General features: G+C 30.4%; 1 protein-coding gene and 1 long non-coding RNA gene across 2 annotated transcripts; one reads left to right on the top strand and one right to left on the bottom strand.

The window, feature by feature from the left end:
* Positions 1–1,031: 1,031 nt before the first annotated feature.
* LOC111638381 (zinc finger protein 271-like) lies at positions 1,032–27,911 on the bottom strand. The gene is made up of 4 exons (XM_023384083.1): positions 17,415–27,911; positions 16,488–17,013; positions 4,525–4,562; positions 1,032–1,952 (listed from the first exon to the last, which is right to left on the bottom strand). The coding sequence occupies exons 2-4, from the start codon at positions 16,838–16,840 to the stop codon at positions 1,408–1,410; spliced, it is 936 nt and encodes a 311-aa protein (XP_023239851.1). The 5' UTR covers positions 16,841–17,013; positions 17,415–27,911; the 3' UTR covers positions 1,032–1,407.
* LOC111638387 lies at positions 13,081–15,099 on the top strand. Its single transcript, XR_002758858.1, has 2 exons — positions 13,081–13,527; positions 13,644–15,099. It is a non-coding gene; the product is annotated as an uncharacterized LOC111638387 (long non-coding RNA).

Raw genomic sequence — 27,911 nt, forward strand, 5'->3', positions numbered from 1 at the left:
TAATAAAATAGTGAAGTGTTATGCATCATAAACATGGAAGGATTATCTGTCGCCTATGTAATGTTTACCATTTCATACAATGAACCATAATGCATCTTCATAACTGCAGACAATTCTTGTAAAACTCCAAAAGGATTAATAGGTTGGTTCTGCATGTGGCCATGTTAGATCAGATGTGTTTCCACAGACTTAACTTTAAGAACAAAAATTTTCTCTTGTGTTCTTTTCTTTGTGTTCCTAAACTGTGAGAAGTGGAACCTCCACTCCACTTTCTAAAAATGTCCTCTCATGCCCAATTTCCTTATTTCCTGAAACCGAAAACCTTGTCTGCTCTTAAGATCTTCAGCAGGAAACCTTATCAATTCCTACATTTGTAAAAGTTCATCATTCAAAACAAAAACACAATGCCAAAAAAGTTGTTTGTAGTGGAATGGAGCCTCTACAAGTTAGCCAATGGCAGAGATGAATGGATGGATTTTAATTTTTAAATCTCGATAACTCTCTCTCATAATGAAACAATTTGGTTGATTGTATCTAAGGTTGCCACCTGTCGGGGTTTGACACGGAGATTCTGGGATTGAATGAGTTATCTCCGGGCTCCCGGGTTAATTAATATTTCTCCGGATTGCGCAAGTTGAAATGAATATGTACAAAATTATATGCAAACCGTCGCATATATTTCTTCCCCTGTGTACCGAATTACTAGTGTGGTAGACATTGGCTTAAAGACAGGGGAGTCCGATTGAAATGAGCACAGAATAGTGTTACCATCCGACTCGCTGTCCGGGGATATGACGCGCAACCTGCCGACCTTTTTTTTGCTTGTACTGTTCATTCGTAATCATATACACCTCCAATATCCAATACAGCTAGGTCACTTGCGTTACTCCAATCCAAGTCTCCCTAGTCGCTAACTGTAACTGATTTAGAATCAGCATGCACTGCAAATTATTCTTCGCATTGCAAAATGATATACGCATGCGTCAGGAACCTCTGTTCAAACAAACCTCACCTGCCGTCCGGGTCAGCGATTTTAAAAAGGTGGCAACCCTAATTGTATCATCATATCAAACACTACCTTTGTGCAAAAATTCATCAAAATTGTTGGGAGGACATAGGTGTAGTACTCTTTGAAAGTAAATCACACAAGCACTGATATTACATATTTTTAGCATTTTAATTAAACTACCATTTATTTAAAAAAAATTCTACAAAATATTTCCAATTTACGTCCATTGAAGCAACACTTTATGTAAAATGTAAAAATTGCAAATCAAGAAAATTAAAACTTTAAACATTTACTGTTTTTATATTCAATAGAATCTAAATACGAACATCAAATATGTTTTCCCCAAAGAAATGACTTAATATTTTGATCCATTTTTGTCACTTCACATTTTGCTATCTTTATTCAACATTCTCATCATCATGATGTTTAATAATATGATGAGTTAAATTAGATTTAAAACAGAATCTTTTAAAGCAATAATCACACGAGTATGGCTTCTCTCCGGTGTGAAGTCGAAGATGTTCTACCAGAGTATATTTTCGGGTAAAATTTTGTTTGCAATAGTCACAAGTAAATGGCTTCTCCCCTGTGTGAGTTCGAATATGTTTTCTCAGAGTTCCTTTTTCTGAAAAACTTCGACTGCAATGGTCACAAGTATAAGGTTTTTCCCCTGTATGAGTTCGAAGATGTTTTATCAGATATTCTTTACGTGTAAAACTTTGCATGCACCGATCACAGGTGAAGGATTTCTCTCCAGTGTGAGTCTTGACGTGGTTACGTAAGCTGCTGGTATGGTTGAACTGACGATTACAGAATTCACAATTCAACAGCCCTTCTCCAGTGTGAATTCTTTGGTGATATTTAAATCCATACTTCGAAATAAATTGTTTGTTGCAAGTTTCACATTGATATTTCCCTCCCTTTCTCTTACGATTGGTGAAACCTGTAAAATATGATAAATAGCAATATCCAACTAATGTCTAAAGATCGAAACTCTATTGTCAATCAAACATATATCTAGATTTAAGCACATTAAAGTATTATTAAACGTTTGTGTGAAAATAGAAAATTATTTGCAATTTTCTCATAATTTTTCTTCAATTAAAATTTAAAGTTTACAAGCTCCTTTTGCATGATTTCAATGCACTGTATACAATAACTACTTACCAATGTGTTCACAAATATTACAAACATGCATAAATACTATCACAAATTAATGAAATTTATATTTTTTTCCTTAAAATAATTTATGTAAAGCATGTTTTTCAAAAAATATTTAAAAATCTCTTCATTTAGTTGTCTGTTTTTCTTCATAGGCATAAAATATGTTTTCTTCTTTCATATTTCCTTATATTATTTCTTACATCTGGCTTTGGTCTTAGTCTTCTGTAAACAAAAGAAGTTAAATACATTCTACAAGTCTTGTATTTTCCTGGAAACATTTCTTCAACTGTTATACAGAAATGCTATTAATTGGTGGATACTTAATCTGCAAATAACAAAACATTCTGTATGAAATATAATTCAAGAAAGACATCAAACATTATTTCCTAACTTAAATTAAATTCAAAACTAAAAACTAACACTTCTACAAGTTCTTTCTTCTACATTTTACACCAAAAATTTTCAGCTTCATACATATTTATATATATTAACTAAATTTATAAAATAATTCCTTTGTTGTTGGGATCACTGACTATACATTAAATAATACTCAAAAATTCCATAATCCTGTGTTGCAAATGTATGGGAACGCTATTGATAATTCAATGATCCAAAACATAGCATTTAATTATATCTATTTTTGTTTATGTATGTAATCAGTCAAAATAAATATGCACTGCTTTACTGAAGGAGTTCCTATACACCTGCAGACATAGTTATATGAAATTTCAGGCATTAATGATAAAATAATATTCTATATAATTTTATCTACAATTTTTAAAATCAAGTAGATCAAGCATTATGGTATTATATAATGAAGATACTTTCTTTCCATTTTCATATTTTAAGCTTTAATTGCAGCTTTCATTAAAAATTACATAAACTCAAATGTGAATTTAAAAATACCTTTGGGAAAGATGTAAAAATCTACTTACATTTTCTTTTAGATTCTTTTAAGAAACTTGAATCAACGAAGAAACCTCAAGGACTTAAAATACTTCAATTACATAACATTTCTTTTTATATAGAATGAATGTTATCTGAGAAATCTCGTCTACTTCTTCTAAAAAAATCATCCTCCTACTTTTTTCTTCCCAATATAATCAACAAGATTTTCTTCTTCAATCAACACTATAAATCATTATGTTACAGTTAAAAATTTGAACATCCAAATTATATATTGATTATATATTGATTATCAAAACCAGAAGAACAGGCAGAGATGGCGAAAAGACTAACCTATTTCTGTGGATGAGAAAATTCCATAATTCTTCTATTTTTTCCAACACAGGAAAGTGCAACAACAGAAACAAAAATGGCATTTTGCAAGGTAGAAGAAATTCATCAATAGGAAGTGTACTCCAACATTTTACCAAATTTTTTCATCCTCCCATTTTGTTCATGTCTTGTAACAATTAAAATTGTTTGAAGAGAGCATAATCTGTTCACCCACTTCTCATTTTCATTATTCTCTTCTTGTAAGCCTCCATAGTTCAAGACAATGAAAGACAACTGTGCATATGTTTTCACTACCCACAGTTGATAATAAAAAATTGAAAGTGAACCCGAGTCATAAAAGTGTTTAGAAATGAGAGTATGTGTGAGTTAATTAATTCAAGAACAAGAGAGCTGAGGCAAATGTGAGACAATGAGATACAAGAACACACGTTACTACTGTCTTCCAGCAGCAGGTTTAATATGATAAAAATGTTTTCAACATATTCATAAGTCTTTCCTCAGTTGTTCTCTTTTAATTTTAAAATGCTAGTTTTGTATTTGATTTGTTACTTTGTTCCATTTCTCTATAGATTCTGAGGAAGACCTATGAATGGGTTGAAAACATTTTCATTGTATTAAACCCACTGCTGGAAGTCAGTAATGTGTGTTTTTGTATCTAATTGTTTTAAATATGCAAAGATGTTCAGAAAATACCTATTTGGATATGATTAACATAAATATACAGATGATGTAGTTTATCATCTGTACATTTTATGCTAATCATATTGAAGATAATTATCTTTATTGTTAATCATTAGTCTTGGAGCTGAAATAAACAAAAAATTGCACAACTGACAGAGAAAAAGTAGAATATCTGTTAACTTTTCTCTAACCAGAAGAGAAAGGTTATCAGCAGCGGGCAAGATATTTCACACTAAACATACTCATTGTTGTTTTCTGTTATCTTTTCTGTTATGAAGAAGTATGAACCGAATGAAGGCGTCGTCATAAAAAGTAACACCACTCACATGAAGAAAACACCCAAATGACACTTCAATTTCTTCATAAAAGTCTCCGCTTATCTGAAAACAACTCTCAATTCATTCAATAGTTAGAATAAAAATATACTTTACCATTTCTGTACTTGAATGCTGGCTTCAATGTAACTGAACTGCCAATTAAAAAAATATAAGTGGCACCATGTAGCAGGTAAAATTTGAAATTTTTAATTTCTATATTTTTTTAAACAAAATATCTATTTATACATGAATAAAACATTTAACATTAAATATATTTTATAAAAATATGATGGCCAATAATTCAGCTGATAAAGTTTATTATTCTTATAAAAATACATTTATACATAATTATTAACATAATTTGATTTTGAATAACAGAAAAGTGTAGTGAAATATTTGATGAAGCCAAACAAAATTTCTGTTAATGAATTGAAATTTATCTGTTTAGTAATACGAATTAACTAGGTTGATCATCTGACCATCAATTAGAATTAACTAGAGTTACACAGATAAGTGGTTGTCTTCAAATGCACCAAAAATTAGCAGTTGAGAAAAATATTTCCATTTGTAACTGTCAAATATAGTCATGTAAAGAAGAAAATGAAGACAATGTTCAGAAACAATCTAAGAATATAAATAAAACTTTACACGACATATCAGATATGATAAATGATGCAAAGCAATGGGCGGATCTAGGTTTTTGGGGCCTAGTGCTTATTGAATTCCAATGGAGCCCCATTTTTTTTTGTTAGACTAAGAAATTCATTGATCACAATAAAACAAATAATACTTTAAACTATTATATTATTAATATTAACTAGTTTTTTACTATACAATAAGTGCTCATTGTTAATGAAAAAGTATTAAAAATTTATGATGATAATTCAATTTTTGTGGGCCCTTGACACTTGGGGGTCCAGGGCTTAAGCCCTATTAGTCCCTATGTAGATCTGCCCCTGCAAAACAAAAATGTATATGCCAAAATATACTTTAAAACTTTTTCAATATCAAAAGAAAATTTTTGATATTTTATTTTACTTTTTGCAATGAGTATAATAATTCTAGATACAAAGTGTTTTCAGGTACAGTGAATATTAATTGAATATATCGTTTATAAAAATTATTGATGTTACAATGAATACTGTAAAAGATGTTTTTCATAGTTATAATGATACATGATCATATAAAAATGTGAATTCAGACATACATTAATTATTTTTTCTTCAGTGCAGTATTTTCTAATGTTTTAATTCATTTACCAAATGCTTTATCATTTTGTGGAGAATCATTCAGAAAAGATTTTTCTGTAAAAATTGGATATCAGTTTGTTTCAATTGTTATTTGTGAAATTGCACTTCCAGCTTTTATAGCATCATCATCTTTATTATAATTATGTATTAATACTCCAATATTTCTTGAATAATCACTGTCAGTTACAATTACAGTATCTTCAAAAAGCTGAATGTTTTTGGTTAAAATCATACAAACACACTTTTCATATATTTCCAGCATTCACTTTACACTTCAACAAGCATTTTCAGTCCAATTTACAGGGCTGCCTCGGGTTAGAAGCCATTCCAAAGAGGAAGGAGTTTTGTTGAGTTGTAAAGTGGAATAATTCATACATTCCACAATGTTATTTAAACAAAATTAAAAATTACATTAGATAATAATATAAAATAATTTAAAATAAAAAATAAACACATGGAAATGGATAATCAAATATTGTTTGTTAGAAGTAAGTTCAAGGAAAATTAATTTTCCTTGTTATTTTTTTTGGTTTGTGTCCTATTTTCTAGCATTCTGATTTATATTGAAATCAAAATCACGTTCAAAAATTAAGTTAATGACCATTAATATATTTTAATAAAAATATTAAATTTTAATAATAAAATACTTACCTTCAGCAGACATGTTGCTTAATTGTTCTTCTTAGAAGAATTAATTTCAAAAGAACGACAGACTGAGAAAATGTTAAAGCTTATATATTGTTTAATTCGAACTTGATTATAAAATCGAAAATAGGTCATTTTCAAAGTCGATAATTAATATTTTAGTATAAATAAAGTTAATTTTCGGCAGTCTCAATCAAAAGTTTCGGTCATTTACGAAATATTTACGAAGATATTTACAAAGATGAATAGGAAAATATTATATAAATTTTCAACAAGGTGAAAAAATAACAAATAAAAAATAAACCTACAAGGTTCTTTTCAGAGCTATCAGTGAACTATTAGTGGAAATATCAGTGTGCGCAGTAGAGGTTTTATCCAGGTTTATTTAGGCCATTCCACAAATACGGTTGGTTTATTATAGTGGATATTATATATTGGTAATGGGAAGAAAAATGATTGAGGTAGTTTTTAGCAAATCTGTATTAATTTTGTTAATACAACTTCTCCTGATGAACATTTTTTCTGAAAACTTCACTTGTCATAAACCACAGTACTGCTGTTCAAATCTTTAAAATTAAGTATAATTTTAATTTTCAAACATTTTTGGTCATCCTAAATGACCTTCAGTACAGAAATAAACAAATTTCAACTTAAAAACAAGAATGAAAGCTGGATTGTGCTCTGGAACAAGTTGATTTCAAATGTTAACATTTGAGAAAAATTTAAATGCACATGTCAAACTTCTATGTGTCAGATTTTTACGTAGATTAAAATATAAACATATAAAAATAAAAATAAAATAACACTAAAGGAAATAAAATACATAACTTGTAAACTTAACTGTATTGCTGACAAAAATGTATATAAGAACTAAATTAACTCATAATACATGCACAATGCCAGACAAAAAGTTATATGTATGCACAACTACATATTATAATTCACACAATATCTCTGCAGATTATTTATCATCACAGTTTGTCATCTTGAGCCCAAATCTATTAATGCCTTCCATGCAATTGATATCACATCACAGTCTTTATAATTGGCAGCTTGCCCCCTCGAGAATACTTTGTACATTTGCCAAGCTTCTGTGTATCTTATTAGCTTAAAGTACTGAATAAAAACCTTATAAGACACACACAAACTTGGCAAATCTACAAAGCATTCTCGAGGGGGCAATCCACCAATTATAAAGACTGTGATGTGATATTAATTGCATGGAAGGCATTAGTAGATTTGGGTTCAAAATGACAAACTGTGATGATAAAGAACTTGCAGAGAGTAACAGACACTGTTGTACATATTATGATATGTAGTTGTGCATACATATAAGTTTTTGTCTGACATAGTGCATGTATTATGTGTTAATTTAGTTCTTATATACATTTTTGTTAACAATACAGTTAAGTTTACAAGTTATGTATTTTATTTCCTTTAGTGTTATTTTATTTTTATATGTTTATATTTTAATGTACATAAAAATCAAACACAGAAGAAAACTTCTATATATTGGATTGCATGTGAAATGTCTTGGAACACGTGCATTTAAATTTGTGTTGCTCTCAAACATTAACATTTGAAATCAACTTGTTCCAGAGGACAATCTAACTTTCATTCTTGATTTTAAATTGAAATTTGTTTCTTTCTGTCCTGAAGATTGACCAAAAATGTTTTAAAATTAAAATTATACATTTTCAATTTGAGTAGTAGTACTGTGGTATATTAAAAAGACTTGTTTTGAAAATAGTGGCCATGGAGTCAGCTTAGCTGCAACTAAGAAGCAGTGGATACTATGGTGTAGATTTTGTAAATTTTCCTATGTTTAGACCTGAAGAAATTTTTGATATATACATTGTTTTGTTTAAGACAAGTCTCTGAGATGAGGCAGCACATATGAATATTGGTTGAACGACTCCTTTTAGTATATATCTCCATGCCTTAGTCTAAACCCTAGTTGTTTATGGCACATTTTGATAGCTGATTGCCAATTAATATGACTTTACTTAAGATATATTCAATATGTGGATTAAAATTCAGTTTTGTTTCAAGACAGATACCTAGATACTTATGTTCCTTCACTTATCCAAAAGCACTTGTTCATTGTTAATGGCAATTTTAAAATCCACGAAAATGGCTGCTATGAAGAGATTTTGTTTGAAGCTGATTTCAATAAAGTTTGTGAAGCAGAAGACTATCTTTTACTGATTTATTTTCACTAAAACCAAATTGGTTAGTTGAGATCCACCCCAATCTGTGAATAATCCAATGAAGTCTGTTTAAGATAACTTTTTCTAGAACTTCATCCAAAACTGCAAGAAGGCTAATTCAACATAATTTGTTGGATTAGCTTCCTCCTTTCTTAAGTAGAATGACTTTGGTCAATTTCCAGTATTCAAGAAAATAAGAGCACTTTCAACGAGTTATATATCTTTAGAATTTCTAGTAGTTCATAGTTTCTTTGTAGGAAAATAATGCTTTGTCTGTCTATACCTGAGCTTCCTTCAGATCTACAGACTATATAGATTCATGCAGTTCAACTTTAATGATGAATGGAAAATATACACTCGAATACATGGAGTAGTTTAAATCTTTTATTTTGTAATTTATTTATATGTTGTCTCTTTTTTTTATCTTTTTGATTCAAGACAATTAGTGCATTTTTGTTGGATAAAAATTACATGCATGTTATAACTGTGTGATCATTTTTCCTTACGTAGTGTTTATAGCAATGTGTTCATCTGCACAGTTAATGCAGGCAGATTTGCTAAAATAGGTTTTTGGCAAAATGACCAAATTTTCTAGTTATAGCATTGGATTATTGATAGGAAATCTGATACCAAATATTGTTACAAATAATCTTTAAATCTTGTTTGATTTTAGGACTGTAGATATTTTTTATCATACAGTATCTGATGTCTGAACTGACACAAGCAATCCAACTGTTTTCAAAGTTGTTGTTTATAAATAAAAATAAGGTTTATCTGCTTGACCTAACAGTAAATTTTCTTCTATTATTTTGCACCAAAACATAGTTAAATACCTCAAACTGAGAACACTTTACCAACATCATAAAAGTTTGACATTTTCTAAAGTGAAATGTTGTGCAAGATTGATTAATTAATAGTTTCAGATTTAGAAATTAGCTATTTTGTTCACATATTGGAACCATTCATTCATCACTGCTAATTTTATGTTTCTGTTATTTACGAACATAGCTTTCAATTGGTCAGATGCATCTTTACTTTATAAAACTTTCATTACTGTGGATATGGTTTCATTATAAATTTTTTTTTGTTTTGGACTTCCTTATTTGGTTTTAAATAGATTGATTTGATGGAAAAAGAAAACTTTGATGGAACACTTTCACATTGTTTCAGGCTTTCTGTACATGTTTTCAGCCTATGTGACTTAGACCTTCCCTTTGTAATTGTATTATTTCCTGTAATGCTGTGTTTTTCTGTAGCAGAGTAACATAATCTTCCTTTAATTCACATAGTAACAGGTTAAGTTTGTTATTCTCACTTTGATTTAATGAACGCTCGTTTATTATCAGTGTTATCATCTCTTTGATGCCATTTACATCTCGTTTTTGAGCATTCACTTACAAAAATCCTTCTCTTGCATGGACACATCTTATGAGGTCCACCTCGTGACAGTGTGATAAACCTACTTTCAATACACACCATCACGTATAATTTACGTAGTGCCAGTCGTCAAACACTTTAATGTAGAAAAAAAGTTACTTAAATTAGCTTCTTGGATCATTTAAGCCATTAAAGTCTACTAAAAATTACCAAACATTACAAATTGATCTACATACAACATTGGTTTGTGTCATAATGTTACACACAGTGCAGTCGAAGATTATGTAGACAGCGCCACCTGCCCTTTCAAACCCAATTTTCTATTATTATTTTTTTTTTAAATAAAAATAATTTACATTAAATTAGTTTTTATTTATAATGAATATATTACTATATATCTATTTTAAATTAAATTGTGTTAAATGGGGAATGATTATAAAATATACTATTTTAAACTTAATTTTTATAAAATTTTGAAATATATCAGCTAATAATAATGCATTTACATATAGTCACATTAATTTTATGAAGTATTTTTTTTTAATATCAAATAAAAAATGATTATCATTACCACCACAATAAAAATTGGTATATAAAAAGTTCGGTGTTTGATCAATTTTGTGTTAATTTTTCAATAGAAAGGTTGCGGCCGACGTTTTCAACACAGAAACGTGTAGGTCGAACGTTCAGTGCCGCCATCTTGTAAGCCTAGAAGTTTGACAATGGCGTTTAGAACGTTGACCATGTTCCACTGACGTTACAAACGCCATTGTCAAACTTTATGGCTTACAAGGCGGCAGCGCTGTACGTTCGACGTACACGTTTTCACGTTGAAAACGTCGGCCGCAACCTCTCTCTTAATAATCTATTTATGTCGTTTTATAAAGAATTTCAAGCCAATTTACTGTTACTTCTGTGTTGGATGGCGAAAAGGATTACGTACTAACTTTTTCAGTTATGATTAGGTTTTACGTCTTCTTTCAAAGTATGTCTGTCCTCTTTGAAAGCCATCTTTTATGGAATTTTCCGACACGATTAAAATTTCTAAAAATAATGCGATTTATACAACAGATTAACTTTTTTGAATTTAAATGACTTTTTTATATCCAAATGTATGAACCGTTAAACTCTTATTTTTTCAGATGGAATATTTTTAACATTTGCAATAAATTGTTAAGAATTTTTTAAAATATTTATTGAATGAATAGATAGATATGCGCAATAATACAATTTAAAAACAATAATTATCTTCACACTTAATAAACAATGTTCATTAATTATTGACAAGACTACGTCTTGTTTATAAAATCGTATTGCCTGTTGGGAGACCAGCTTAGAGGTATGGAGTACATGTCAGGAGTTGCAATTTGGCACAGAGTATTAGGTGGCCAAATCATGCCCGCATAAAAAAACTTGAGAACTCAGAGGACAGACTCAAAATGGCGACACTCTCTACAAACAGGTAGTAGTACAAAATCGAATTTTGAAAAAAAAATCCATTTACCTGTCCCGCGATATTCCAGATATATCTCTGGAGGCGACGTGCTGACCTTGACTGGTTGACCCGATATATATCGTTTCAGCATAGGAACCTTTTTTTCAAAGTAGAAGGCACTAGTAGTTATAATTTTATATTAAAACTAAGTTCCGAAATATAATTTTTTTTCATTACATCATTATTATGGTTGTTTTTATATTCTTCAACAGAATAGGGTGATTTTAATTTGTGAGATTTTGTTGGGCGTTTCTGACTTCTTTTATTGGGAGTTTAGTCGAAATGATAATTTTAATTATTTTTTACTAGTTGATAAAATTATCATTTAAACTAATCATGCCAAAAATATCTAATCCTGTACTTTCTCAAATTTTTTAAAGAAAATTAAACCTAAAGATGATTCATTTTTTTCTCTGAAGAAGTTTAGTGGTCTTCAATGTTCCTGTTTGTGATGAATTAAGTTGAAAATTTCTTTTCACACAGTGGTTTGTTGAAGTTTCCAAACTTCATGTTTTGGTAAATCCAGATTGTTGGAGGTATTTTTNATTATAAAATATACTATTTTAAACTTAATTTTTATAAAATTTTGAAATATATCAGCTAATAATAATGCATTTACATATAGTCACATTAATTTTATGAAGTATTTTTTTTTAATATCAAATAAAAAATGATTATCATTACTACCACAATAAAAATTGGTATATAAAAAGTTCGGTGTTTGATCAATTTTGTGTTAATTTTTCAATAGAAAGGTTGCGGCCGACGTTTTCAACACAGAAACGTGTAGGTCGAACGTTCAGTGCCGCCATCTTGTAAGCCTAGAAGTTTGACAATGGCGTTTAGAACGTCGACCATGTTCCACTGACGTTCCAAACGCCATTGTCAAACTTCTTGGCTTACAAGGCGGCGGCGCTGAACGTTCGACGTACACGTTTTCACGTTGAAAACGTCGGCCGAAACCTCTCTATTAATAATCTATTTATGTCGTTTTATAAAGAATTTCAAGCCAATTTACTGTTACTTCTGTGTTGGATGGCAAAAAGGATTACGTACTAACTTTTTCAGTTATGATTAGGTTTTACGTCTTCTTTCAAAGTATGTCTGTCCTCTTTGAAAGCCATCTTTTATGGAATTTTCCGACACGATTAAAATTTCTAAAAATAATGCGATTTATACAACAGATTAACTTTTTTGAATTTAAATTTACTGACAAATTAAATGACTTTTTTATATCCAAATGTATGAATCGTTGAACTCTTTTTTCAGATGGAATATTTTTTAACATTTGCAATAAATTGTTAAGAATTTTTAAAAATATTTATTGAATGAATAGATAGATATGCGCAATAATACAATTTAAAAAACAATAATTATCTTCACACTTAATAAACAATGTTCATTAATTATTGACAAGACTACGTCTTGTTTATAAAATCGTATTGCTTGTTGGGAGACCAGCTTAGAGGTATGGAGTACATGTCAGGAGTTGCAATTTGGCACAGAGTATTAGGTGGCCAAATCATGCCCGCATAAAAAAACTTGAGAACTCAGAGGACAGACTCAAAATGGCGACACTCTCTACAAACAGGTAGTAGTACAAAATCGAATTTTGAAAAAAAAATCCATTTACCTGTCCCGCGATATTCCAGATATATCTCTGGAGGCGACGTGCTGACCTTGACTGGTTGACTTGATATATATCGTTTCAGCATAGGAACCTTTTTTTCAAAGTAGAAGGCACTAGTCGTTATAATTTTATATTAAAACTAAGTTCCGAAATATAATTTTTTTTCATTACATCATTATTATGGTTGTTTTTATATTCTTCAACAGAATAGGGTGATTTTAATTTGTGAGATTTTGTTGGGCGTTTCTGACTTCTTTTATTGGGAGTTTAGTCGAAATGATAATTTTAATTATTTTTTACTAGTTGATAAAATTATCATTTAAACTAATCATGCCAAAAATATCTAATCCTGTACTTTCTCAAATTTTTTAAAGAAAATTAAACCTAAAGATGATTCATTTTTTTCTCTGAAGAAGTTTAGTGGTCTTCAATGTTCCTGTTTGTGATGAATTAAGTTGAAAATTTCTTTTCACACAGTGGTTTGTTGAAGTTTCCAAACTTCATGTTTTGGTAAATCCAGATTGTTGGAGTAATTTTTCAAATATAATTTCTTATTTTTTCATTAATATGTTAAATGTATTTTGTTTATTTCTAATTTTTATAAATCTTGAATTTTATTTCAGCAGGAGGTTAAACAAGACTCTGTCAAACCAAAGAAATTATACTGTCACAAATGTACACACACATCAATGATACTTCATGGAAAAAACTCTGAAGGGTCCACTGGATAATGACCTGGCATACAGCCATATGGCATAAAACCTTAAATTCTCTAATCCTCCCATTAACTGGCTTCCATCCAAGGTTGTGGACGTAAGCCCTATCATCGATAACAATGAAGATGACTATCTGAAAGACTATTGGATGTGGAGTAACAAATAACACACTGAAGAACTATAATAGATACACATACAATGTAGTCCATCCAGTTAAATAATCCCAAATGCAAAATATGGACAGCAACCAAAGACTCACCTTACAGGACCAAAGCTTTACAAAACATTTCAACACTATAACCAATCTGCACCAGAAAATGTGGGCTGGAAAATCTGCATAACAGTTTAACAATCATGTCTTACTGAGATACTGTCCATGAAACACAAATGGCCATGGCTGTCAAAATAATTCTAACCAAGGGATCAAGTGAGTCATTATTATAGAATATAAAGTACGGAAAATATATAACCAAGGATACCTTCACTTAATGTGACTAGGTTCAAATATAGGTCCAACATCATAAAAATAACAATGGTAGTAACTAATATCCTGGAGAGACTCAGAATATTTTTATCACCATATGGAATGAAATAATACCATGAACAATCTAGACCATGCCTAAACTGTGACAGATATAGGCACATCAAGCCACACTATAAGAGGGTTAAATAGTGCAATCAACAGGGACAATAACACAATGAAAACTTAAACCAGATAAAAAAAAAAACAAATATGAATAAACCACTCTACAGACCACCCAAGCACATCTCCCAAGTGCCTGGCATACAGCATACATAACAGCCCTACATGTAATACTATACTAAAGATGGCATAACTGTTCAAACACAGAAGCATGTAAAGCAGTGAAGATTGCCACATCAAAACATCATGCCTATAGCAACAAATTAAAACAATCTAAAACCATTTGAGCCACAAACCAAACGTAACTAGAACCTTCCAGTGATCCAAAATAATGCTGCTGTCTCTACAATTCCTAGAAATCAAATGCGCCATAAAAGTACAAAAATCAAATCATACAATGTATGATAGCGCACCTACAAATATTATAGCAAGGTCCAAACCCCTTAGATAAACAAAAAGCCAATTGTCATCCTTACCCAAGGCAACAGAAAGTGGATAAATGGATGGAGACACACCAAAACCCATCCCTGCTGAGAGACAACAGAAGATATAAGCATTATAAACCCAAGTGGAGCAACAATAGACAAGCACCAAAGCATTCTATCCAAATAGACAAAAATCTAGCCAAATGCCATGAATGCAATCATCATCAAGAGCCGAAAGACAATAAAATGACCATCAACTAAAAAAAAAAAAAAGAAAAAACATGACAAACCCTGAACAGTATAACATGGAATGCCAACAGAATCACATAACAATACAAAACAGTTGGCTCACTTACCCCAGCTGGCCATAATACATCAACTTGGATGAATGTTCCCTATTTCTCAACATCTAGGAAAACATCCATCTAACAAGACTAAAAAGTAATAATGTCAACAAAGTAATTATCTGAAACTAAAACTAAATGACATCTGCATGAAGATCTTGACCACATATTTTAACAAATACATAAGAATTACTACTACTAGTAATGTCAAGTTCACACTTTCCGGCACACACCTAGGTGGGAGGATATCTAGTGTTGACCAGCTGTGATCTGTTGCTAACCTTTTTTACATAATACTTAATTTTTTTACTTTACCAGGTAGGTGTAAATTTTATTATTATTATTTTTTTATTGTTGTTTTGGTTTGTGTAAAGTAAAATAGCATGTATCTTTATTATTATGTCACTAGGTCATCACAGCTTAGTTACTGGATTTTGTTTGTCAAGGGTGCATATACTTTTGTTATCAAACTGATCAAAGATTATTCAAATTGTGTGTACAAACTGTAGTGATCTGATCAATCTCTATCCATGTATACAAACACCATACAGGATCAAATGACTCGCGATCAAACCAATTTGAGTGGAGGGTAGGATCATTTGCATCAGATAAAAAAGATTAAAGATGGTGTCTCCATGTTAACTGTTGAAATGAAAAGTATTTAAAACTTATAAATGGTAAGTAGAAACATTATTATTAAAATATCTGATAAACTGAGATGAAAAAATAAGTATTAAGAGACAATTTTCAAGATTGTACAGCAAGAAAGCATGGCGTGCACTCTCCCATTTTGTCATTATGTGATCAATTTCATTCATGGAGTAAATACGATCCTACTTGTACCCTTTCCACCAACTAAAACAAATGACAAACAATATGTATCACGTGACAAAGACTGATCCGATCTTACAAATCAATCTGAAATGGAAAGTATATGCACCAATAATCATTTTATATTGAGTATTATATATTAAACATTATTATGTATTGTAGACTTAATTATCTGAATTTTATTTTGAAGTTTGTTTTATTACTTTGTTCCCTGTTTAAAGGGTGGAAAAATTGTCCTAAATAAAAATTACAAATAAAACCATTAACCTACCATTTATTCAAAAATAATCTGACAAAACATTTCCAGTTTACATCCATAAAATCAAATGTTTATATAAAATGTAAAAATTGAAAAATCAAGAAAATTAAAACTACAAAAATTCATTATTTATGTTGAATAAACACTAAATACGAATATCAAATATTTTTTGAAATCAACACAATGATTTAATTATTTGGATCCCTGTTTGTTATTCACATTCTGCTTCATAAATGATATCATTCAACGAACTAATTTTCATGATGTGTAATAATATGATGATTTAAAGGAGCTTTAGAATGGAATTTTTTTGAACAATAGTTGCAAGAGTACGGCTTCTCTCCAGTGTGAAGACGAAGATGTTGTACTAGAGTAGTTTTTCGTCTAAAAGTTCGTTTGCAATACTCACAAGTGTAAGGCTTCTCCCCTGTGTGAGTACGAACATGATTTCTAAGAGATCCACTTTCTGAAAAACTTCGTCCGCAATGCTCACAAGTGTAAGGTTTCAGCCCTGTATGAGTTCGAAGATGTTTTATCAGACTATCTTTTCTTGCAAAACATTGTTTGCAATATTGACAGATAAAGGACCGCTCTCCAGTATGCATCTTGACATGATTGATTAGATTGCCAGAAGTGTTGAATCGACGATCACAGAATTCGCAACACAAGAGACCTTCTCCAGTGTGATACTTCTGATGATGTTTTAAGTAATATTTTGATGTAAATTCTTTCTGGCAAGTGTCACATTGATATTTCCTGTTCTTTTCATTTGTGGAACCTGCAAAATATGAGAAATAAAAATATCAAAACCTATGTTAGATATTGCTTTTGATACTTTTAAATTAAAGAGACCAAAACTCTCTTTAATTTATCATCAGTCAAATNAATATCTAAATTTAACAAGATACATTTAATTTCTGTAAACTATAAAGTATGTTGTTTGTGGAATTGCAATGAGCAGTAACTATGATGAAATTTCAGAGACCAAAACTCTCTTTAATTTATCATCAGTCAAATATATAAATATCTAAATTTAACCAAACTATTTTTAAATTAATGTTAAACTTGTGGGCAGATAGAAAATTATATGCATTTTTCTAATAACTTTCCTTTAACTAAACTTTAAAAGCTACAACCGTCTCGAATAATTTCACCGCATCATATACAATAAGTGCTTACCAAAGTGTTCAGAAATAAACCAACATTCATAAATTCTATCACAATATTTTTCTTAAACAATTTAAATTAAGCATGATTTTTAAAATATCTTCATTTAATTTTGTTTTTCTCTTCATTTGCATGAAATATATTTTCTTCTTTCAAACTTTCTTATGTCATTTCTTATGATATAAGAAAATTTCAGTCTTCTGTAAACAAAAGAAGTTAAACACATCCTTTAATTCTTGACTTTTCCTGAAACAATTTTTCATTTATTAAACACAAATGCTCTTTATTGGTGGATTATGAATCTGCAATGACAAAAAGTTCTGTATAAAACATGACATTGACAATGATGTAAAATATTATTTTCTAGAAAATTAATTTCAAAAACTAAAAATAATAATTGTAGAAATTCTTTTCTTATACATCTAACACCATAAAATTTCAACTTTATACATATTAACAAACTTGATACAATGGTATTGAAACTTGTTTTAACTACAATTTTTAAAATCAGTGTATATTATAAAGATAATTCCCTTCCATTTTCACATTTTAAACTTTATATAATTTTTAATTCTGTTATGAAACTCAAATATTTCTTGAAAAATATATTCAGATAAGCAGAAAGAAAATTTACTTACATTTTCTGTAGACTAATTTAAGAAATTTGAATCAATGACAAGAGATCAAGGACTCAACACTTCTTACATCAATAACATATTTCATTTTATATAAAATGAAATATAACTGAAAAAATCTTGTCTTCTGCTTCTTCAGAAGTCCTCTTCCTACTTCTTTCTTCCCAATATATTCATCAATAAGTTTTCCTCTTCAATCAACACTATAAATGATTATGTTAAATTTAAACAATTGAACATGCAGATTATTGAAATCAAAAAGACAGTCAAAGAGATGTTGAAAAGACTAACCTGTTTCTGTGGATGAGAATTCCATACACTTTTATTCATCTTGTCCTACACACAAATATATACTGTGTAACAATAAAAATGGAAACAGCATTTTGCAAGATATAAGAAATTCATTGAAATGAAATGTGCTCAAACATTTTATGAAATTTTTTTCATCCTCGTCTTACAACAATTGAAACTGTTAGAAGAGAGCTTAATCTGTTTATCCCTCTTCTGTTTCCAGATGTTTCAGTAGAGGATCCAGTTCATACATTGATAGAATGGAAACAAAAATGTCTCTCTTCTCTCTTCTACAGTTCTCTTCCTATAGGCAGTTATAGTTCAAAACAATGAAACAGAAACAAGCAAATGTTTTGGTATCTGAAGTTTAAAGTAAAGACTTGAAAACACACCACAGTCATAGACATCTTTAGAAACGAGTACACGCAGGTTAATTAATTCAAGAAGAAAATACCAGTGAATTTTAAACCTGTATAAAAGATGTTAAAGAACAGGATTCTGTCATAAATTTTAGAAAAGTTTTTAAGTATGAAAGAAATTCACATGAAGAAAACACTAACACTTTCAATTCCTTTGATTTCTTCCTAAGTGTTCACTCATCTCAACTGAATAGTTACAATAAAAATATACTTTATATAGTATATTTTTATTGTAACTATTCAATACTTCAAGGATGACTTCTATGTAACAGAATTGTCAATTTAAAAAATAGAAAGTGGCACGATGTAACACGTAAAATTATACATTTTAAATTTCCGTATTTTTTTCAACAAAATATCTATTTATACACAGAAAAAAAATTGCATCTGACAGATTCATTTACATTTTATTATTAACATAATTTGTCATTAAATTACAGAAAATTGTCTATTTCTTCTATTTTTAAGATTAAAAAGTTGTGAAATATCTGATGAAGCCAAAAACATAATTTCAGCTGATGACTTGCAACTGATCTGTATAGCATTTGTAATGAAATGTTGATCATCTTAGCATGAATTAAAATTAAATATAACTATACAGAACCAGTGATATCTTCAAATACACCAAATAAACATCAGTTGAGGAAAGCATTTCTTCCAGTATCTATGTCATCTAAAGAAGAAAATGGAGTGTGTTCCAGAAACAATCTAAAAATAAAAAAACAAAACTTTATATATCAGATGCTATAAATGTTGCAAAGTAATAATGTATATGCCATTATATACATAAACACTAATTCAATGTAAAGTAAAAATTTTTATAGTTTATTTTTTGCAATGAGTATAAGAATTATAGTTACAAAGCATTTTCATATACAATGAATAGTTGCTAAAATCAGAGATATTAGGAAATGATTTACAATCTTCAAACAATTTGTGTAAATTACAAGTGTTAATGAATCTGTGCTTGTTTATAATAAATGTACATTCTTATTATACTTATTTTTAAATATTTTCTAAAATATATTTTATACGTATGTAATTTGCTTAATTCTAATACACAAATGCAAATATAAATAAATTTATCTAAATATTAGTTAGTTTTTTTTTGTTTTAAAAATTATAAGGTTATGATTTATAATTTGAAAAGTCCTATGATATAAATATCTACAATGTTGATCTATTCTCACAATAGTTTATAAATTATAAGAAGTCATTACAAATCCATAAAGATTATTTGCATCTATGAAAATATAATTATTCGACTAATTTTCATCATCAGTTTCTGGATATAAAGGGTTATCTATTAACAGCCATGATCTATTATTCTAATAGATAAAATAATGAATTTTAATTAAAATGAAATTCGGCAATTGCTTCTCCACTACTTGGAGTACTGTACATGATTGAATGATTTTAGATATTCTCTCAATATATTTTGACTTTAAAAAACTATTTTTTACAGATTTTTCTAACAATTAGTCAAAATTTCTAATTAAGAAATAATATAATTTACATAGTAATAAAGTAATTTCATTTCAAAACTTATATTTACTTATGCAAATGAGTAACAATTTTACATATCCGAATACATCAATTATTAAACAGTTAATTTTTAAACATTAACAGGAAAGTTTAAAGAATATATATTAAAATACTTTTAAGACAATAAATTAAACTTTTGTTCTTAGTGTTGAGATGAACACACAAAATAGGAAACAATATTTATCACAATAAAAATATAGTAATAAATGGAACAGCTGGAACAGTAATAAATATTAAAGCATATTCACAAACTAAAAGAAACTAAAAAAAGAAGCAGTCTTTATGGGAGCCAACGTTTATTGCTTGAATACGCAAAAATGTTAAAAAAATTCCTGTTGTGTTCGAGCTGTCGACAAGAACAAGATATGAAGATAATTTTTTTAGTTTACTATAGTTTGTAAATAGTATTTTTAATAAACAATGCTTATTAACTTAATTACATGTTTTAGAATAATAATACCACCACAACCACTAGTTTCATTTTTATATATTCCTGAATAAACATCTAAAATATAATCTCTAAAATTATACCATAATTAATCATCCAGATTTCTATTTTATATACTGATCAATAAACTCTAAAATTATATCAAACATATTTCTTAATTTTTCATGGATCATATTGAGAGATATACTCTGCATGAATAGAAGAAAAAATCTTGCTATTCAATAATTGAACGAGTGCTAAGTTTTGGAACCACAAAGGACTTATCACATCATTATTTTGTTTATAATATTGACCTTATTGGTTTTATAAAAAATAATTACTCTTTGTATCCGATCGGGTCGCATGAGTCCGCCGGTATATACGTTGGGAAGTCTGACTCCTTGCGGTATATAGGCTGGCATATATACCGGCGAACTCGTGCGACCCGATCGGATACAAATTGGTGGCATTTAGGGCATAATTACGCTTTCTTTAATTTGTCAAACAACAGTTATGATCTCCAAATATATTTATACACTATACAAATAAATTATCTAACAATCAAAAAGAACAAAGGCAACCATGTTGGCTAACAAACAGCATGTGTTCATCACATATAATCTGTAATTAAAGCTCAAAGTTTTAATATAACTTTTAAAAGCTTTTTCTGTAATATAAATGTAAAAAAAATCTTACACAAATTATCCAGTAAAGTGAAATTAAATATTCATGTGTCCATCCAAATGTTCTTCCATTGCATTCAATGCATTCATGGATCATATTGGGAGATATACTCTTTTTTAAAATATTTAAATTCTTTTACATTAATGCTGTATTTATTCAAAGGATAGGTTCCTTTCAATCTTGTCAGAGAGGCACATTACTTTCAAACTCCATCCCTTCATAATTTGATCACCATTGATTTTAACTATATATATATGAGTTTTTATCTAAAGTTGAATGTAATTCGTGGTTTGATTTTTTTAAATTCATTTTTCTTGTTACTTTTTGGTGTGTATCCTCTTCTCTTAACGTTCTTTTTTATATTCAAATAAAAAAAATCCTAAAATTAAAACAACAAAAATATTAAATTTTAACAATAAAATACTTACCTTCAACAGACATGTTGCTTAACTGTTCTTGATAGAGGAAATAATATCAAAAGAGTGAGAAACTGAGCAAATGCTAAAGCTTATATATTGTTTAATTCGAACTTGATTATAAAATTGAAAATAGGTATCTTGAAAGTTGATAATTAGAATTTTAGTAAAAATAGAGAAAGTTAATATTGAACAGTTTCAAGGTCATTTAGAAAATATTTATAAAGATGAATAGGAAAGTTATATACATTTTGAAGAGATTAAAAAAAATGATAATGAATAAAAAGTAAACCAGTGAGATTCTTCTGTTTACAGACATCAGTACAGATGAAGTTATCACTATTTGCAGTAGAGGTTTTATCCAGGAAAATACTTGTCCTTCAGGAGTATGTTAAATTAGTTGCACTGGATATTATATCATTGAGGGAAGTAGATCTATTGAAGTAGTCTGCACTATTTTCGTTAATACAACTTTTTCTGATAGTATGTTAAGATGACTTGAAAATATTGATCATGGAATCAATTAGCTACAACTAAGAGAACATCAGTAGATGATGTGTAGCTTGTGCAAATCCTCCTGTATTTAAATCTCAAGAAATTTTGTGATATACGTTTTTGGTCAAAGACTCATTCCAAGATGATACAGAACAAGACCATTGGTTGCATGGCTGTTTGTAGACATCTTGATAGCTTATTGCTAATTAATTTGGCTTCACCCAAGATATAGTCAATGCATAAACTGAAATTCAGTTTTGTATAAAAGGAGATACCTAGATACTTATGTTCCTTTACTTGTCCAAAGCCAGTTCTCATTGTCAATGGCACTTTTAAAATCCAAGAAAATTGCTGGAGTGAAAAGATTTTCTTCAAAGTTAACTTCAATAAAGTTTCTGAATATTGCTCCTCTGCTGATTTATTTTGAATAGAAACAAATTAGTTAGTTGAGATCCAGCTCAATCTGTGAATACTCCAATTAAGCCTTCAGGTAACTTGTTTTAGAACTTTACCAAAACTGGAAGAAGGCTGATTTAATGGAATTTGTTGGATTGGTTTCCATCTTAAGTGGAATGACTTTGGTTACCTTCTAGCATTCAGGAAAATAGGAAACTTTCAACAGGTGTTACATATCTTTAGAAGGTAATTTCTATTTTATAAGTTATTTGCAGGAGGATGATGTTTAGTCTCTCTAATACTAGGGCTTTGTGCAGAGTATATATTTTCATGCAGTTCAACTTTTGTGATAACTAGAAAAACACTAGCAGGTAGCAGATCTTAATTTATTCATTTTTCAGAGATTTCTGAAGGTATATTATATGTGTCCACATTTTCCTGAGATATTAATGTAACAGGCATTGAAATCAATGGAATCTGAAGGGGATGTAATGTTGGTTTCGTAGTTGTTGATGGGGCTGTAGTGATGTATTTCTTGCTAAGATTTTATAGAGTATTCTCACAGGTATTGGAACAGTACTTCTTCCAGATGTGGTTTAGGCTTGCACTAACTGTTTGTTTTTGGTCTTTATGGCAGTCTTATATTTTGTCTGGAAGAGCAGAATAAGTCTAGGTTGTTCTGCAGTTGTTAGCATCTTCTCAAACTGTTGATGTTTTCTTATAGAGGTTAGTTCTAGTATCTGCCAGGAATACATTTTAATGCCAGTCAGTTTTGCCAGAATGGCTTCATCTGCTGTGGCTTTTAGGATCTTTTTCAATTATAAATATCTATGGCATATGGATTGTAAAAATGTTAAGTTTTAAAGATCAGAGTTCCTCAGAGCGACAGTCTTTGAAGACGTTTCAGTTTGTCTTTTTGTAGTCTGAGGTGTGGTCAATCAGATGTTTACCAGGAAGAGTAATATCAAAAAAGAAAGTACTGTGATCAGAGCAAATTTCTTACTAACATGACTGCAGTTGTCAATTAATGCATTACCATTGACCCCATCAAGCATTACATCAACTTTCTCCTTGCATGGAATGAAAAGATGGGCCAGATTCAAATTATGCTATATACATTCTAATACATAAATGTACAAAATCTACTGCCCCTCTCGTTTTATTGTCTGTCATATTTTATGCTGCTGAAGTTAGAATCAGTACTTATTATTAGCTTTTTACTATCTAGGATAGCAAATATTGTATTAATGATATGAATAAATGGGAGAGTGAGTGCAGTATGCTGAGGAAATGAATATTTTGGAGTCAAATTAAACTATGATTATTTCACATCAGTTATTCAGTGCAACAAAAGGCACTGCCATTATAGTGATATGTAAACATAGAATTACACATGCCAAGAAAATTCTATAATTTGCACAAAAGATTTTCCAGTATTGGATGAAGCCAACTATTTTATCCTACAAGGTGTAGAATCAAGGAAGAAGCCAAAATCCCCAAAACCAAATATATAGTGCCAATATCCCTATGATTTGTAGAATACAATCATCGTAAGGTTTGTGTGGCCAAAAATTCAGGCATAAAACTGTAAATTTTACTATAATATCATTCCCAAACCACAGAGCTCTCTTAGAGTAGAAGAGTAGTAGTAGAATAACCACTTTGGTTTTATACACAAGTTGTACAAGACTGTATATGGAAGTCTTAGCATGTTGCATATTTACTTGTAGGACCAATAGACTGGTGATATTATGTGTGTCATAAATCGATTAATGTGATAAGTTTTGTTTTAATTCTGGAATACAGAGTTTTGATTCTTTTCACGGTGATTTATTTGGATGTTGTCTTCTTTCCATTTATGATTCATGATTCATCTAAGACAGTTAATACATGTTATAACTGTATGATCATTTTTCCTTATGCAATGTTTATAGTAATATGTTTTATCTGCACAGTGAATGCAGCCAGGTTTTGTTGGGGTACATTTTTGGTAAAACGACAAAATTTTCTACATTTATAGCATTGGATTACTGATAGGAAATCCAACACTGGATTTTAAGCCCATGTAATGTTTTTGTTTGTTTATCATACATCTGATATCCGGACTGACATAAGAAATCCAACTATTTTCAAACTTTTTCTGCTTATCAATAAGTGGAAATGAATTCAGATTTATCCACTTAACAGTTATTTTATTCCTTTATTTTGGACCAAAAATGTTAAACACTCAAACTGAGAATTTTTTACTGACATTATTTATCAAGAGAGGTTGACGTTTTCTGGAATGAAATGTTTTATAGAGTTAATTATTTCCAGATTTGGAAATTATTTCTGATACTTCACAAACTGGCATCATTCATTGATCTAACTCATTCTTTTTGTTATTCAGAAACATACAGCTTTCAAGTTGTCAGATGTATCTTTACTGCATAAAGCATTCTTTAGTCTGTAAATCTGGTTTCATTGTGAATTTCTTCTGAATGTCCTCATTATTTAGTTTGAATTAGATTCATTTTCTGGGTTTGGTGGGAGGAGAAAAATTTGATGGAACACTTTTATTGTTTTCAGCTTTCTGTATATATCTTCAGCCTATTATCTGATGTAATATAACTACAAGAGAAAGGTCCATTATTTACTGCAATGTTTTGTTTTTCTCCAGCACAGTAATATAATCCTCCTTCAGTTTACATAGTAACAAGTGAAGTTTGTTATTCTCCATTTGATTTATCTGTTGCTCGTTTATTATTGGTATCAATATCTATTTCATAACATTTCTGAGAAGCATAGTTTCATATATTAAGTTAAAAAATATGCTTCATGTTACATAGACACACCTTGGTACAATTGCAGACAGGAACAATGATGTTGAGACCTTAACAGAGCTGTATAGCATGTCCATAGGAGCAAAAAAGTCAAAGAAACCTCTACATGTGACCAATTGCAAGATATAGTCCCCTGAAATCAACTGCATGTAATCACAAGCTGTGCCACGCACCCCATTAAGACTCACATTTAACTATTTAGCCCACATGACTATGCCAGCTTTGAGTAGTCCAGTTGACTGTCTGTGGAGTATTTAATCTTATAATTTTAGAAAATGTGAGGGCTCGCTCCATCCTGGCACCAAGGTGCTCACTATCACTCACACTGAAGTACACACCTACACATAGAGCATCAGTCAAGGCTTGCTATCACTCACCTTGATGACATGGAGAATGGAGAATTGGTAGTAATACTGGTTCAAGATAAAAACTGTTATTGGCCAGTAGAAGTTAATGCATTTATTACTTTTTACAGGCATTGATCACAGTACCTATAACATAAAGCTGCATTCACACTACCGACAACAACAACCACAGATCCCAAACTATAACGAAAAACGGCTTTTCCTTTTTTGCTAGACTTATTTGCTAGCAAAAAAGAAAAAGCCGTTATAGTGCTATTATAATTGAAGACAAGACTAGACTAGAAATGTATTGCAGAAGACAAATTGTCTTTTGTCATTTTCATAGCTTTCACATTGTTCATTAGTTTTCGTCATAAACCATGCACAACGTACATTAGGCTTAATGTCATTCTGTGGCTTTGTATGCTTCTAGACTGGACTCGTCTGTTTTAAAATTAGATACGTAAATTCTTCAACTCCAACAGAGGTATTTATTACTTTTGTTAAAGGAAAATATCCAAACGTCAACGATAATCATAGCCATTCGTACTGAGAGAAAAAGTGATAAATTTTTTTATGTCTCCAAATACTTGAGTATTTATTAAGCTTCGTAGAACCTTTTTCTTTGGTTCCTCCATCTTGTTCAAAGAATTGTGGGAAGTTTGCGTTGATTGGTCAATTCATAACGAGGATGACAAATTTTGAATCTTGGCTAGCTTTCGGGACATTCCGATTTTCAATGCGATTATTGAGTGTCGAAGTCAACAATTTGACGTCACCAACGACGTTCCCACTCTAGTACTAAGTAAGGCGCTAGATTACCCAGGTATGCTCATACGCTTCCGTCACGTGTGCAGCCATATTGGTCCTTTTGACGTCATATTCCAAGATTTTTAAATTTAGCTGTATTTTATAACTAGTTGAACTAAATTTTGGCAAAGTTTATCATTTCGACCTTGCAAAATCTTAAGATACAGTTGAATTTATGATTATTTTCGTGTCTCTTCTATTGAACTTCTACGAGAGTCGTCTGCTTTCTAAGGACCAACATGACGGATGAGCATACCTGGGTTATCTAGCGCCTTAGTACTAAGTGCTTAGTTCCCATAATTCCATTCTCAGCAAGGTGGATTCCATTCAAATGTCGCACCAATTACCCACAATTCATTGGAACGTAGCAATCGACATGTATGTTGAGTGCCAAGTGTGTTGAGACAACGCTGACAACAGCGCCACTTCAACATTGAAAACAGGAACGATTTTTAACGAACGTTGAGATCAGCGTTGAAAACTGGAATGTCCCGTTTGGAAAGACGAAAGACCAACAATAACGACTGTGTGAACGTTTTACAGAGAAAGAGGAACGATAAAATCATCGATTTTTCTCGTTGTCGTCGGCAGAACGAAGCCTTACTTATTTGCAAGAGTGACGTCCGCAAGCAAGATGGCGACCGGAAGTGCCGCCATAAGATTCCACCACGTTCGGAGGCGAATATCTCACTATCAGTCTTTACTTTGTTATTTGCCTATAAATATTGTTAGGATGTCTTATCATAGTGCTGTATTGACTGCTAAACACGAGATAAGCTCGGCGTGATTCCCTTTAGCACCTGGAAGTAGGCTTTAGGCTAATTTTGAGGGGGTGTATCTCGCGAAGGATCATATTTAGAGGTATGGTCCCTTTGACTTTTTTGCACTTATGGGCATGCTCTACAGTTCCGGTGAGGTCCCAACAGTGTTATTCGCATCTGCAATCTTACCCACACTTCTTGTGTTTTACACTTAGCATTCCGATAGGCTGAATTTGAACACACGATCACGTCTATAATTTAGGTATTGTGTGTCATCAAACAGTTTAATGTAGCAAATGACTTAAATTAGGTGATTGAAGTATTTAAGCCTTTCCGTTCCAGTAAAAAATAGCGAATACCATAAATTGTTTTACTTACAAAGAAGTCATTAACGAACAAAGGTACCAACATGCTTCGGACCACCCTACAAACAAGTCGGGAAGATTACATACACAGCGCCACCT

This window comes from Centruroides sculpturatus, unplaced genomic scaffold (assembly GCF_000671375.1).
Source record: "Centruroides sculpturatus isolate CEXI.00-Female unplaced genomic scaffold, Cexi_2.0 scaffold985, whole genome shotgun sequence".
NCBI lineage: Eukaryota > Metazoa > Arthropoda > Arachnida > Scorpiones > Buthidae > Centruroides > Centruroides sculpturatus.

What these genes read in the sequence shown, in the direction of transcription:
- LOC111638381 (XM_023384083.1), bottom strand. Translation starts at nt 16,840, where the DNA reads ATGCATACTGGAGAGCGGTCCTTTATCTGTCAATATTGCAAACAATGT. An exon ending in ATTACACATCATGAAAATTA is followed by an intron (nt 4,563 to 16,487) that starts GTTCGTTGAATG and finishes TTTAATTGGCAG; the next exon opens with TTCAGTTACATTGAAGCCAG. An exon ending in AGCATTCAAGTACAGAAATG is followed by an intron (nt 1,953 to 4,524) that starts GTAAAGTATATT and finishes CATATTTTACAG; the next exon opens with GTTTCACCAATCGTAAGAGA.